This window comes from Charadrius vociferus, unplaced genomic scaffold (assembly GCF_000708025.1).
Source record: "Charadrius vociferus isolate BGI_N301 unplaced genomic scaffold, ASM70802v2 scaffold209, whole genome shotgun sequence".
Taxonomy (NCBI): Eukaryota; Metazoa; Chordata; class Aves; order Charadriiformes; family Charadriidae; genus Charadrius; species Charadrius vociferus.
The window spans coordinates 1076538-1092668 of NW_009660387.1; the positions used below are offsets into that span (position 1 = coordinate 1076538).

General features: G+C 42.3%; 1 protein-coding gene across 1 annotated transcript in view; it reads right to left on the reverse strand.

The window, feature by feature from the left end:
• LOC104293764 (amine oxidase [flavin-containing] B-like) overlaps positions 1 to 12686 on the reverse strand; it is a 36272-nt gene extending 23586 nt beyond the window's left edge. The window contains exons 1-3 of the mRNA XM_009893292.1: positions 12587 to 12686; positions 12275 to 12369; positions 11516 to 11653 (exon numbers count right to left, since the gene is read on the reverse strand). Coding sequence (XP_009891594.1) covers positions 11516 to 11653; positions 12275 to 12369; positions 12587 to 12686 — 333 coding nt within the window. The remainder of the gene's footprint in view (positions 1 to 11515; positions 11654 to 12274; positions 12370 to 12586) is intronic.
• Positions 12687 to 16131: the final 3445 nt, after the last annotated feature.

Here is a 16131-nt window from a genome sequence, read left to right on the forward strand (position 1 = left end):
CTGTTTCACATCACCCAACATTTGGCTTAGTACATTGGACCAATGTAATTAATATAAGTAGCATAGAAAGAAACTTTCTACGTACATCAGCTCTGTTTCAGGTCTAACAGCTGACATAAGAAATGGGTTTTTAAAGAGGAAAAAACACAGCATGGCAACTGGGTATCAGCAGCCCCTTGACTATCAACCCCAGCAGCTGGGAGGGTATAGGGACAGAATCCCACACACTTTCTCCTGGGAGGGCGAGAGTGAATGAATGTTTGGCTGAGAAGGGACACGCTCGGCCAGGAAATATCATCAGTATCTCAGTGTAGAGCGGGATCTCAGGAGAAAGTCTGCTCTTGCAGACACAAGACAGCTTCATGCTCCCCTAAACATTATGTATCCAGGTAGCACTCGAGTGGGATGCAGTATTTTGAACTGAAGCCCCTGGTACCAACAATCCATGTATTTTTTTATAGCACAGTATAAACACCTTCTAAATATAGTCAGCTTTCATTGGAAGAAACAAGATGGTGTGGTGCATTCTCTGCATTACTGAATGAGCACAGATATTCCTTCAGCTAAATCGTCTAAAGCTTGGAGTAACTGATGCTAACTTCACCAACATGTCACACATGGCATGTTAATTCACATACGTTTATAGGCACGTAGTGCCCTCTGCTGATTCACAGCACTGGTACATCACACATGTGTTCTCCCAACTTAAAATCCTAGTAACATCATCCATAAAAAGCACAGAAACAGTAAGATGCAAAGTTGTGAGAAGGAAAACAAGACACCAAAGCATCCCTTCAGGCTGTAACTCTGTACCTGTCTCACATACTCTGTTTCTCATCTAGTTCCCTGTGGAAAACTATCCTTTGGGTTTGCTTTATGAGGGGTGTTCTTTGGGGTTTTTTTAATCCATAAGATTTAACAATATGTGTCTTTAGGACTAAGCGTCTTGTGTAATCATAATTTGCAACAAAACATGTCAATTAGGTAGACCAAGCTGAGAGAGGTACGCAGGCCTACTAAGAAACGTGTAACAGTGTTGAGCTTCATTGAAGTTCCCTGCTTTGAGAAACTGTTCCGGAGCTCATACGCTCAGCTGGTTACTATACTGACAGATATCCTAAAGGTAAAAAGATATACAGGTTAGAAAATATAAATGAAGCACAAGAAAATCTGGATACCTAATGGTGCAAAGCTACAATATTAAGACATTCCAAAATAGCCTCCAAATATCTTTCAATATCTAATTTGAGATCATCAGCTGTGGATGACAGTGTTTTGTGAAATCTGGTCAGCAAAAGTCATTCCATTTTAAGTGTAGGATAGCCAGACATATTGGCTTGAAAAATGCATCCTGAAAAGGAAAGGAGCTAATTGGGAACAATTTGTTTCTGCCATATCATAGAAATAAAGTCCGTCTTCACTCTGCCACAACATCAATCATGCAATCGCTGGAATACTTGTCTTATCTGCAGAAAGGCAAAACGAGAAAAACAACACTGAAGTGATTTAGAAAGGGAAATTGAGGTTCTGCTCTGAATTAAAAAGCGAATATAACTGCTCCAATCAGCTGAGAAAAGAGTTAACTAAGCCTCCTTCCTACTAGAATGGGATTTTTTGTTTTCGGACACTAAAAAACACCTTTACAAAAAGCATTCAGGTGTCTTATAAAGCACAGATTTATAGAGACTACGGTTCTAAATACTCTTTGAAACTGGACCTGCATGTTGCTTTCAACTCCTGAATTAAACCTGTCAACAAAGCGGATAAAAATCAATAGAAAACTTCTCAGTATTTCTAGAATTAGTTTAAAAAAAAAACCAACCCTCCTTCCCCTCCCAAAAGTGGGTAAATGAGCAAAAATAAATGAAAACAGGAGAAAAGAGGAGTTTCATTTGGCAGAAAGACATCAAATGAGCTCTGCCCACAGATAACGTAACCAAGCGCACAGGGCACGCACACTCTCTCACAACTAAAACGCTGTCTTTAAAGGAGAAGATAGCATTGGGCTCACTAGTTTTGTTTCTGAGATACTCCAGGTTATTAAATTTCTTACCTGAAAAAAAGAAATGTTACATAAAATTTTACAGATGTATCAAACCCAGTATGGTCAGCCAGCTGTTCCTGTATGAAATACACATTTCTCTAATTCTGTTTTTCTGTAGACCTCAATCAGCTTCTCAAGGGAAACAAAAATCATTTCTTACAATCAGATGCAACTGAAGCTTTTCTCCCAGCAGCCTGAATTAAATAAGCCAGGTGGGAGCTCAGCTCCTTTTCCTTATCTCCTAGGGAACAGGCCCTAGGGTCTGGGAGGGCTAAGACTGAGGAAGTTTCTTTCCATTTGGTTTTAATTAAGAAATGCATACTTTATTTCAAGTTCATTTTTCTTACTGCTTTCATCCTCATGCTACCATTAGGTCACAGCTGCCAGTCTTCCCGTCAATCTTCCTGATCAATAAACATCCCTTGCGAGACCTTGCTTTGCAGTCCCCTTTGACAGAGAGCACTTCGCAGATTTGCTATACGTACTCTTCCTTCTTTTAGGCTGCTATAATACAAATATTATCCATCTTTTAATTAAAAAGGCCTAATTACAAAATTCCTGCTTGCAATTACCGCCAGGTGGCTGGCACAAAAAAACCCCAGGGGGAATATGCCCCTTCATTTACAGGGCAGGTCCAATTAGAGTGAAAGAAGACCAGCCTTTCCTATACTCCTGCCAATGACTGCTCTTCATTCAGACTCCCACACATTAGTGGGCATCTGGAAGATGGTTTCACCAACCTCAGCCTATCCAATCCTCAGACTCGCTCTTGAGGTTACCACTGAGTGTGATTAACGACACAGCACCTTGTGACAGGAAAGCCTACATCCTCCTACCTATTAAAGAGTTAAAATGACATAGATCTGCATTCCAGTAATTACATGTGAAACTACCAAGGCCCTGTAGTAATTTAAGTGTCTTTGAATCTACTTGGCTTCCTTTTCAAGACAGCAGATGCCCAGCTTCTTAAAAATGCAGATGTATTCTTCTCAGTTCCCCAAGTTCTTGCTTACAAGTTGTCAGCAAAAAGGGGAAAAACAAAAGATATAATACCATTTTGTCTTGCTTAAATTGATGGCAACTGAGAGGCTCAGACTTCTCATTCTCTGACTGCACTCTAATTAAGATATACAAAGAAAAATGAAAGCACTTTTATCTAGTCGTTCAAAAATCCATTTAAGATGTTATGCTCTATACTACAGACTATGCCAGGAGATACTGCCCTTAGATTTGCAGAGAAACAGGTCAAAAGCTTAAATAAATCATATTGCTTAGCTTCAGTGCATATATCACTGATATCACAGATGAAACACCACTGAATTCTATAACTTTAGATACAGCAGTCACTTATCCAGCTGCTAATTAAATCCCAATACAACAGGACCATCACATTTTTTATTCATGAACGAGACCACAGCAAACTGCATTTTAATAAGCACAATAGTACTGAAAATGAATGACACCCAGGAGGGCTGTAAAATTTTTTTTCTGCAGATCTATTGTAGATCAGTACGTAACATGCTAACATAAGTGCGGATTTGTGATCCTAGTTAAAAGTATTGCACGCGTAAGACTAAATATTCACCTTCACCTTCGGTGATGTGCTGCAGGCTGGGTTCACCTTAGTATTCTCCCCCAAGATGCTGACTGTATATACAATATTTCAATGAGCAGGGGTCATTGAAAGAGATTTAAACTAGAGTTCAAGGGGGAAAGGGATAAAACCAGGCTCGCTAGACACAAGCCTGGGGGAGGCACACCAATGTTTGAGGAATGGTGTGCTACTGAGGTCCTTTGGTCTGCTGTCTCAGTGGAGGTAGGGGATGGAGACCCACGTGGCAGCAAAGATGCAAGGGATATTGATGTGTTAGAAACCATGGAAGTGCCTGAGAATGGTCACATAGGAATTACGGCTTCTCCCCCTAAAAAGGTGGCAGGATCATAGCCCAACTGAAGTGCATCTACACCAATGCACACGGCACGGGTGACAAACAGGAGGAGCTGGAAGCCATTGTGCAGCAGGAAAACTATGATATAGTTGCCATCACAGAAACATGGTGGGATGACTCACAAAACTGGAGGGCTGCAATGGAAGGCTATAAACTCTTCAGAAGGGATAAGCAAGGAAGGAGAGGTGGTGGGGTAGCCCTGCATGTTAGGGAGTGCTTTGACTATCTAGAGCTTGATGATGGTGACAACAGGGTCGAGTGTTAATGGGTAAGAATCAGGGGGAAGGCCAACAAGGCAGACATCATGGTGGGAGTTTGTTATAGACAACCCAGCCAGGATGAAAAGGCAGATGAGATACTCTATAAGAAGCTGAAAGAAGGCTCATATCAATAGATCCTGTCCTTGTCTGGTAAGTTAAAGTCCCCCACGTCTGCTAGAAATACAATACAGTGGAGAGAACACAGTCTAGGAGGTTCCTAGAGTGTGTGGAAGATAACCTCCTGACACAGCTGGTGCGTGAGCCAACTAGGGAAGGTGGCCCACTGGACTTGTTTGTGAACAGAGAAGAACTGGTGGGTGATGTGACAGTTGGAGGCTGTCTTGGGCATAGTGATCACAAAATTACAGAGTTTTTGGTTCCTGGAGAAGTGAGGAGGTGGGTTAGCAGAACTGCCACCTTGGACTTTCAGAGGGCAGACTTTGGCCTGTTTAGAAGCCTGGTTGACAGAGTCCCTTGGAAGACAGTCCTGAAGGACAAAGGAGACAGGAAGGCTGCACATTCTTCAAGAAGGAAATCTTAAAGGTGCAGGAGGAGGCCATCCCCACGTGCCAAAAGACAAGCCAGCGGGGAAGAAGATTAGCCTGGCTGAACAGAGAGCTTTGGCTGGAACTCATGGGGAAAAAAAAAAAAAGAGAGTTTATGACCTTTGGAAGGAGGGGCAAGCAACTCAGGAGGACTACACAGATGTTGTGAGGTTATACAGGGAGAAAATTAGAAAGGCCAAAGCCCAACTAGAATTTAATCTGGCTACTGCTGTAAAAGACAATTAGAAATGTTTCTATTAATATATTATCAAGAAAAGGAGAGCTAAGGAGAATCTTCATCCTTTATTTGATGTGGGGGAAAATAAAGCGACCAAGGATGAGGAAAAGGCAGAGGTACTTAATGCATTCTTTGCCTCAGTCTTTAACAGTAAGACAAGTTGTTCTTGGGGTACCCAGCCCCCTGAGCTGGAAGACAGAGATAGAGAGCAGAACAAAACCCCCACAACCCAAGGGAAAATGGTTAGTGACCTGCTACACCCCTTAGACCCTCACAAGTCTATGGGGCCAGATGGGATCTACACAAGGGTACTGAGGGAGTTGGCGGAAGCGCTCACCAAGCCACTTTCCATCATATATCAGCAGTCCTGGCTAACCAGGGAGGTCCCCGTTGCCTGGAGGTTAGCAAACATGACACCCATCCACAAGAAGAGCTGGAAGGATGATCCTGAGAACCACAGACTTATCAGTGTAACCTCGGTACCTGGCAAGTTTATGGAGCAGATCATCTTGAGTGTCATCACGTGGCACATACAGAACAACCAGGTGATTAGGCCCAGTCAGCGTGGGTTTATGAAAGGCAGGTCCTGCTTGACTAACCTGATCTTCTATGATGAGGTGACACGCTTAGTGGATGAGGGAAAGGCTGTGGATGTTGTCTACCTAGACTTTAGTAGAGCCTTTGACACCACTCCTCACAGCATTCTCCTGGAGAAACTAGCTGCTCATGGCTTGGATGGACGTACGCTTCACTGGGTAAAAAACTGGCTGGATGGCCAGGCCCAAAGAGTTAAATCCAGCTGGTGGCCAGTCACAGGTGGTATTCTTCAGGGCTCAGTATCGGTCTGGTTCTGTTTAATATCTTTATCAACAATCAGGATGAGGGATCAAGCTCACCCTCAGTAAGTTCGCAGATGACACCAAGTTGGGCGAGAGTGTTGATCTGCTTGAGGGTATGAAGGCTCTACATAGGGACCTGGACAGGCTGGATTGATGGGCCAAGGCCAACTGTGTGAGGTTCAACAAGGCCAAGTGCTGAGTCCTGCACTTAGGTCACAACAACCCCATGCATCGCTACAGGCTTGGGGGAAGAGTGGCTGGGAAGCTGCCTGGCAGAAAAGGACCTGGGGGTATTGGTCGACAGCCAGCTGTATGTGAGCTGCCCACGTGACCAAGAAAGCCAAGAGCATCCTGGCCTTTAATTAGAAATAGTGTGGCCAGCAGGACTAGGGAAATGATCATCCCACTGTACTCGGTACTGGTGAGGCCCCACCTCAAATACAGTGTTCAGTTTCGGGCCCCTTGCTACAGGAGAGACATTGAGGTACTGGAGTGTGTCCAAAGAAGAGCAACAAAGCTGGTGAAGGGTCTAGAGCACAAGTCTTTTGAGGAGCAGCAGAGGGAACTGGGGTTCTTTAGTCTGGAGAAAACGAGGCTCAGGTGAGACCTTATTGCTCTCTGCTACTACCTGAAAGGAGACTGTAGTGAGGTGGGTGTCAGTCTCTTCCCCCACGTAGCAAGTGATAGGACAAGACAAAATGGCCTCAAGCTGCTCCAAGGGAGGTTTAGATTGGATATTAGGAAAAATTTCTTTGCTAAAAGAGTTGTCAAGAATTGGAACAGGCTGCCAAGGGAAATGGTGGAGTCACCATCCCTGGAGGTATTTAAAAGACATGTAGTTGTGGTGCTTAGGGACATGGTTTAGTGCTGGACTTGGCCATGTTAGGTTAATGGTTGGACTCAATGATCTTAAAGTTCTTTTCCAACCTAAACGATTCTATGATTCTGCTTGTATGAAAGTTGTGCTAAACTTGAAGAGGGCACGACATGCATCTGGACACCTCTCGCCAGTGCTGCTGACAGATGAACGAGTATGAGGAAACTCCATTCTTTTACAGGGAACTTAATTGAGGTAATGAATTAAGCAGCAACTCACTGTCAAGAACCCGTCCAGTGAGTAGGGAGGGCATGCTTCAAGTTTCACCCAGCATTTTAACCTGAAAGATCCCCCCAGGACGTGTGCAACACGAAGTCTGCCTTTTGGAAACAACTAGCACAACTCATCTCAAATACCACCACAGGTGAAATGTTTCAGGTGCAATACACTGTTGAAACAGACAGCTACCTAAGCCAGCTGTTAGCACTATCCACAGTCTGCACTGAGACAACACAGAGATTAAAAGGAATAAATGTTACTACCCCTTTCTAGCAACGATGCTATAATTTGGAGAAATTCCAGGAAGGATCATGGCGTTATCCCATAGAAAGTTCTGGTGGAAAAAACATCTGGAAAAAAAGATCAATGAGCATCAATGGCAATGGGGGAACCTGCCACAGGCTAACGACTAGATTTTGAGAAACAAGCTTTGTTGGTCTAATGTGGCCAGCAAGAGGAGTCTTGTTGCCAGTCTGTGTTGCCAGGTTTTCATGCAAACTCTCCATAAGTGAAGACGGGATCATAGGATGTTCAGCTGCCACCACAGCAGGACAAAGAGTAGATCATCCTTACTGTATATGAAAGAATCAAGTTCTATAAAGATTCATTTCACAAACCAGCTGTACAAAGAAATGTTTCTTTACATAGATTTAGGGTAGCAGAGTAATCCAGTTCCACAGTTATCTTACTTAGCAAAGGAACCTGTGTTACATTTGAGAACATTGGTAAATTTGTGTTTTAAAATGCAGGAGGTTTGCATGGCTATTGGGACTGTAAAAAAGTCAAGTGCAACTTGAATTAACAAAGAAAATACGTTGATAATTAAACCCTCACAATAATTGACATGTTTTCATATTTCAACACTTCTTTACATGGCAAAGGTAAAAATTACCTGGACTATATGTACTTTGGTTTGTTTTTCTAAGACAAAGCTGTCATTTTTGGTAAGGAAAACATCAATAGTTAAAAGTTGCAAATTTACGTAAGTTAGGACTCTGAATTCTCTCTTGGGCAGCTAAGGAAAAGTTACCTTATTTTAAGAAGCGTTTCACATCTGCCTACCAGCCCAATGGGAGGACTGTTAGGAGATGATGACTTCTCAGATAGTTCTGCTTTTGCTTCTTAAATCTGGGTTTATGAACCTAACTTCAGTTACACTATTAAAAAGTAATGCTGTTCAGGCAGCAGTTTGCCTACCAAATACCACTTGCAGAGCTATACTAATTTTCTCACTAAGGCTGATGAACCAGTATTTGCACAAAAGAAAAGAACATACTAATCTCTTTTCAAAGACGATGAAAAAGGCTGCTTAAGCAAGTAGAGGGAACGAAAAAAAATGTAGGGCAAGAAATATAATTTTGAGTTTCTATGAAGATATCACACACAATATAAGCGGGACTAAAAATAATCTCACAATAGAAGCTGACATTAAAAAAGATTAAAGGGGAAGAAAACCACACAACCCAATCAAGTTGGTAAAGCCTAATTAGCAGAGACCCACCCAGAGATCAACAAAATGCATTCTTTTCATTTTGTAGTACAAAGAAGCTGCATATATTACTTGTATTAAAAAGCCTCTAAAATGAATTTAATTAACTATGAAAGGCTTGATTTTGCCTTTGGGTATATGTAAAAACAGCAGTTGATTTTACAAGATGCACTGTGATGCCTGATTGTGTAGCAAGAGAAGAATTAAAACCTTTAAGTTTCATTGCCTCTCTAGGTTCAGAGAATTTTGTGGTCCAGAATTTAATTATTTTTGGCCACAATCACAAAGCCTGGGTCAGCACGTGAATTCAAATTCAGACAGGGGCGACAGACCTTTGTATATTTTGGAATCTGTTTTGCAGACCATGAGTTGAGAGTACTGTTTAGATTTCAGGGAGCACATAAGAGCAGTGTCCATTTGCAGGGAAAGCAGGGGCAAGCCACATGGCTAAAAGTGACAGACCCATAAGGCATATATACATAAGGCATATATAACAAAAGACTGAAGATTGTTACACTGATTTGGCCACACAACAATGCATGTGTCTGCTACACAGTGCTCATGTTCCAATTATTTAACTGAGAATAATTCTTCAACTATGTTAATACTTTTGCACAGTTGTATAAACATAGAAGCAAAAAGGAAATAAACCATTTCAAATGAATTAAATTAGAAGATTCAAAGAAGGTGCTACTGCCTGTGGAGTATCTCCTCTCTTTACCTCCTGCTTGGCCAGGGAGTCTTGGCACACATTTCTCTCCCTCCTCTCTTCAGCCAGCCACAGCGGGATCCTGAGCCTACAAACTCTGTCTGAATCCCACCTGCAGGCTCTTGGCCAGCAGGTGGGATCTCTCTCCTTGGAGACTTTCAACACTTGACTGAGAATGGCCCCAAGCAACCTGACCTAACTATGAGGCAGACACTGCTCCAAGCCGAGGGTGGAGCAGCAACCTCCAAAGATCCCTTCCAGGGCAGTTTTTTCCATGGCTCTGTGTAAGGCATAGTGCCAATCTCACACGTGCCTGCCAGCATTCAGACCGAGCCACTTGCCTGCATCAAATTGCCATGCATGCTCCATCCCCCTGGAATATGTAAGGGCATAACCTGTCATCTATGAGCTTCTCTCAGTAGGTCTTAGCACAGACACATGAGCGCTGGAGCAAGCCCAGGCCTTCAGCCTTCCTCACAGCTCCCCCAGGATCTGTTTGCACAGATGCATGCATTAACCAAAGTAGCAAGCACCCCATATCTCCAGGCTTGTATGGTTTCAATGCTCCAGGAGCAGAGCAGCTTCCCCCACCTCTGGGTTTCTGGATACAAGTCATACTACTGTATAGATCTACTGGACTTGCATCCTAATGCCTTAGTGTCCCAATTCAAGGCCCTTTCTATGCCCACCACACAGACAAAGCCAAGGCACACCCCTCTCTGCCAGCCTGGGATATGGCCCTGAATGCCAGCAAGACCTACCAGTGCTGAGTAGGGAGGAAAGCTGAGAGCCTTGACTCACACCAGCACTCACCACCCTGGGCTAAAAGGTATCCATAGATGACGGTAAAAGGCTACGCACAACCTCTGGCAATTCATGGGATAAGACACTTGTGGTCAAGGGAGAGAAAAATTGTCCTTGGCAAGAGCCCAAACTTCTACTTTTCTGCCATTTTCCTCACTCTAAAAGCCTGTTGGAAAATAAGACTATTTCAACCTGCGTAGTAATACCAATATCCCTCCACAAGCTGGTTCCTAGAGAGCCTAAAAGAAAATGGGGTCTGGCTTACAAAAGAAGCAGCTATGCTTGACTGGCTGCTAACAATAAATCAGGCCTACACATCAGCTTCAGCTTTGGCTTCAGGGACTTCTGGCAGCATTTTGGAATGCCCCATGCTAAGACAGCCAGGTTGTCCTGAGAGCTGGTCATTCTGCCTGGCCATGTCAACTATCTTCTATCAATAAAGTTTTCCCTCGTGGCATGATCTCCTATCACTATTGAGGAGACTCTGAGGGCTAAATAGTGTGAACAAGCAGAAAATTTGGCTTTTAGGATGATGCCAGAAGCAGACGAAACAGAACAGTGTGAAGGTACCCACCATTTCTACCACAGCAGTAGTAGTTGTCGACAGTCACCATAGCAAATCACTTTGAGAACACACTTCTTTTTTTATAACAATTGAGTGGGAAAAAATATTGGAAAACATATGGCAGAACACCTTTTCTCTATTGCCGTTTTTAAATCTGTCAATGTTTTCTTTAACCTTTGATCAAACACCAACTACTATCTGACAAATATATTGCCCGTCATTGCACAATGGCTTTTCATAAGCATATAATGAAACTCAATGTTAATTTCCTCAGGATTAACATAGAAAGTTTCCATTCTGTGGGAGTGTAAAACTGTTCTATATCAGGAAAGGAGAAAGGATGCTCTTCTGGAGAAAACACAGTACAAATACTGAGAAATACGTGGGCTTTATAACAGCTTTGCCATAGCTGTCCTGTTTCAGATCATGAACAGATCGTTTAGATCTGCTTCCACCAGAATGTTTGACTCTCAAAGCCTTTTGCAATTACTATTACAATGCTTTTTACTACTCTGCATGTTAGTTTCCCCATCAGCACAACCAGACTTAACCTCTCATGTTTCTTTCAGTCAGGATAATAACTGTAACTGGTTTAGGAAGCCCATCTTGAGAAACTGTCAGCCTGATTGAAGATACTTCTAGGACTTCTGAAAGGGACTTTCAGACACCTTGAGCAGAGTATATTAGAGCTGACCTGTACAGTAGAGTCACAGTTGTATTGTTCATAAACAATGAAGCTTTTTGAGAGCTTTTAACTAAGAGCTCAGACCTGAACCAAGGCACCAGCTAACAGGATGCATCTACAGGGTACGCATGTAGATGTGCATGCATACAGTAATTTGTATGAGTTCTTCATTATTGAGATATTTATTTTTCTCCAAGAAACTCAGATGATGCATACTTAAACTGGTATACTCCACTGTAGCATGATCACTACAACTTGCACATCTACAGCAGCATGCTCAAGAGCATCTTACCTTGACGTGGTGTATCAGGTGCTCAACTTCATTCACCTTATATGTCTCTATTCCTAACTCTTTAGATAACCGCAGGAGACGATTTTGTGTTGGCCCCACGTAAGCTCCTCCAAGGTCCACATATTTAACTTGCTTATTCTAGTTTATAACACACAACACAGGAAAGGGGGAAAAAAATGGATTAAAAAAAATATGATAATCCCTTTGTAAATAGCATACAAGTTAAAAGAGCAATACAGAGGAATTCTTTACATGAAACACTCCCAGGGCATTTTGGCTAAGATTCCTGTCCCCATGGAAAACTTCCAGAAGGCAGACACGCTGGTTCTAGTTCCCAGCCACCCCTGCCATTCCTTTAGCCTACGTGACTCCTCATGGGGCTTGCTATAGTTGTTTTTTCATAGAGACTTCTCCAGCATCTCTTCCTGCAAAATGATTTTGAAACTTAGCTAATCATGTTTTCCTTCCCAGAGTCAAGAGCCTGCAGATGACATGGAAATATTCAGTCCCCACCATCATGCCAGTCTTTCCCTGCTCTTGCTGGTGAAATATCAGGGAATTTCCCACCCGCTAGTGCTCTAGACATTTTCCCTCAAGTAGGTCATCTAGCAGGAAAGATAAATAAATAAATTTATGTACACTCTTCAGATAGTATATGTAGACTATACATATATATACCCACACATGTATAATTACACAGATGTATAGTATATACCATACGTGTATATATGTAGTATAAATGGGTTTGGAGATAATTACCCTTACGGTGAAAGTTCTTCCACCAACCCTGTCATTGGCTTCCAGCAACACCACGTTCAAGCCTGACTCAGTCAGCAGTTTGGCTGCTGAGAGACCTAGAAGATACAAAGGAAAACAATTAAAGAATACTTCTGGATATGCATCCCATGGCTTTTGTGACTTGACATGTAAACACATAACTATACATCCAAATCCTGAATTTTTCAATCAAACACTTTGCTGGAGGGGTGAGGTGGAATTAAAACAAAACAAAAAAGAAATCATGAAATGGAACTGAAGCCGCATACTAAAACAATTTGTGGTCAATTTTACATGCGCTGAGCACCTTTTGCACCACATACTTGTTACAATAGTCATCCAGCCAGGCAGAGAACTTGTGGAGGACAGCTTTCTGTTTTTTTAACATCAGCATGTCATCTTTTATAACCCCAACAAAAAAAAAAAAAAAGGAAGAACTGAAGTTTCATTAGGATGGTCCTAAATGTCAAAAGTTTTCCGGAAGCTTGTTTTAAGTGTCTGCTTTCCAGTTCTGAATGTTTTCAAGTACATTAGCAAAGTTCCCACATAGTCAGGTCACAGGTTTCTTCTCCTGAAGAACACAGTCAGACTCAGAAGAGACAGAATGTGAGCTTGTGTGTGGCAACAAGAAAAAAAAATATGGGCAAGTGTACACAAAACAATCGTTTCATTCCTCATCAATTTTCTTCACACACTTTTATTGCCATCTTGCAACTCTTGAAGCTGAGACACCAAGAGAGGGAACAATGGGAATACAGGAAGGAACATCTCCTTTTAGTTCTGATGCTATAAATCCTCATAGTTGTAGAGGAAAGTATTAGCATCAGGCCCTGCAGCAAGTATGTCAAGCTGCTATAGGAATGAAGATAACTAGAAAGGGTGCAAAACGGAGCAAATACAGCCCGTAGCCTCTCAACTTCTTAAAATCATCTCTGCTCTTTGCTTCAGCACACAAACTGAGATTTGTATAAACTGAGGTTCTTACTTTGGCCACACGTGAGTGAATTTCTAGTGGGACGACAACAGGGTTCTTTGAGGGTTGCATCATCCTCTTGAACTGATAGGATGCGTTGAAGGAAGTTCAGCACAGGCCAGGCTAGAAGCCACATCACAATTTAGCTATACTTTCTGACTCTCTGTCATGTCACCATCAGAATGCAATCAGTTTCCTCTCTTTGTCCTAGTACATGTAGTTTTTAAGAAGGAGTCGTCCAAGCAGATTGTTCCAAGCATATGGCAGCCATGGAAGAAATGGCAAAAGCACTGGCAGGAAAAACAGATGGCCAAAGCTAGCATGGCAGGACTGAATGAAACGATAATGAAGAAAATAGAGCAGCCCTGGCTAGAGAAAGAACATTAATGAGAGCTACTAAAGGTGCTACAGAACATCCTGGTCATCAACTAGTGGCTTGGGAGTAAGAGAATCACGTCCTGTTCCCAGCACTGCCGTGAACCTGCTGCACTGTGCTGGTTAAATCACTTAAGCTCTTTGTTTCCCCATCTGTAAAAAAAAAAAAGAGACGATGGTGTAGACCCATCTATCTAAAGGACTTGACATTTTCTGAAGAGAAGCAGCAGATGTTTCCATTAAAAGATCATACCGTCCTGCTTTTATTTCTAGCTTCATGGGCTTATTTATCTTGAGTTTTCACATAAGTGTTAGTGAGAAAACCAGTAATGACACTGATAAAGGTCTTTCCATACTTCCTTATTGAGGAAATTATATTGCAAAAACATCTGGCTGGATCAGTGGCCTTGACTACAAATATTCACAAATATTTGAAGATATCAAGGAAGAACAAAATACAGAAAACAGTCACGGTATGCAAACACGGACCACCCCTTCAAACAACTTGCAAAAAGAGATTGGCTCCTGAAGGAAAAATAGGCAACAAATCTCCTAAATAAATATAGCTTACCAGTTAAAGAAAAGAAAAAAAAAGATCCCTTCAAAAAAGACAAATATTTCATCAGTTGGGAGAGGATCAATAGTAGTTATTAATAATTTACCGAATTAATACATAATCTGAAGGCTGTTGTCATTGCAGGTTTCTGTTGGCTTATCATGCTAACAGGCATTGACTAATCAATTAATAACATTCAGTTGCCAACACCGATTAAGGAATATGAGATTTGACTTTCTTTATTAAAACCTAATGAATAAACATTTCAGTACAGCTGGGAACAAAGGCAGTTTATTCCGAAGAGCTGAATAGACAGAGAAGCTTGTGAAGGAATAGCTCTCTAGACTCAACTGAAATGCAGCCAATTTGTGGTGGTCAGCCCAGATGCCACCTCATTTCCTTATGCACCTTTCATCCACCCTATTGCACCTACCTACTATTTACTCCCTACTGTTTACTTTGGAGCAGATGCTACCTTTTTTTTTTTTTTCCCCATACACCCACAGATATACCTGTTAGAGATGGATAACAGTTTACTCTTTCCTGATGCAAATACGAAAAAACAAACCAGTGTGGAGGGGAGGATTGAGCTCATTAATATCTCACTGCTCCATGACCATCCTCCAGCAGATCAGATCTCTGTAGGGAGAGGGACGTGTCCTTGCAGCTTGACTCCATAGTGGAAGTTGCAGCCTACAGGGTTACCAAACTAAGCACAACCTGACCCCTTATTTCTTTACAAGGGCTGGTGGTCCACCCTCTTCTCTCACCTACACAACAGCCCTGTTCCAGTCCAAAGTTTGCTGGAAAAATTATGCAGATAATTGCTGACAAAGGCAGGGAACACAGACAACATGTAGCTCTTCCTCTCCCTCACCACAAACATGTAACTGGGAAAAAACACGGAAGAAGCAAAGGCAGAGGCTCAGGAGTGTCAGATGGGACAATAAAGGATCAGATTAGGTCTCAGAGCACGCACAGTACAGGATAAGGCAAGACTGCTGCCACAGATACCACATTACAGTGCAATATAGACAGCCAGGAATGTTGCTATTTTTGCTGTCTCACACATTTGGAATCACAGTACTGCCACATCATCCCGTACCTGTTCCCTGGACTTGGACCCAGGACCCCAAATGGGTTCTTGCACTGTTACTATCATAAAAGTGAGAGGACTGGATGCTGTGGAGGGAGAGCCCTGAGCGAAAGCGATACAAGGACATATAAGGGACCAGGAACAGCAACAAAAACATATTAAAATGGAAAGGAATACTAGCACATGAATATTTGGGCACGAGGTTGAGGTTTGCTTTTCAAAAATCAAAAATCACTGCAGGAAACTCCTACAAACCACACCCTCTTTTCTGGACAAGAGTCAGAGTGGACTCTCTTGTGCTTAATACTCCAGTTGCCACAAACAGAGCACGCACAAAGCTTGCAAAGCAAAGCCTGGAAAAATCTGTCATATATAATGTAAGATCTCCTCTTAAGAAGTTTAACCCTTCACAAGTTTCACATTTCAGCCCTGCCTCTGGCTTACCTCTCACTCTCTTGCACATCACTAACAAAAGGCAGATCTTTAATATTCTTCACAAGCGAGGCAAACAGACACATTCAAATACCAAGTTCATCCGAAAACATGACTGATGTTGTTATTACTCCTGTTTCACACACAATGTTTCGTCACCCAGTGGCACCTTCTCCTCCTCCCAGGAGCATTTCAACAGAATCAGATCTGAATTGCAACATAAGGGCTCAACCACTTTTGCCACCACTTTGCAGAGGACAGTAATTGGGTCCAGTTTCCATTGCAGGTCAGCTTTCTTCAAGGGGCAACAGAGAGCCATATATACATGGCAGAAAACATATGGTTAAGCAGCCTCACCTGCAGATCTGCTCAGAGAATTGATAGGCAGATAATTAACGCAAACAACA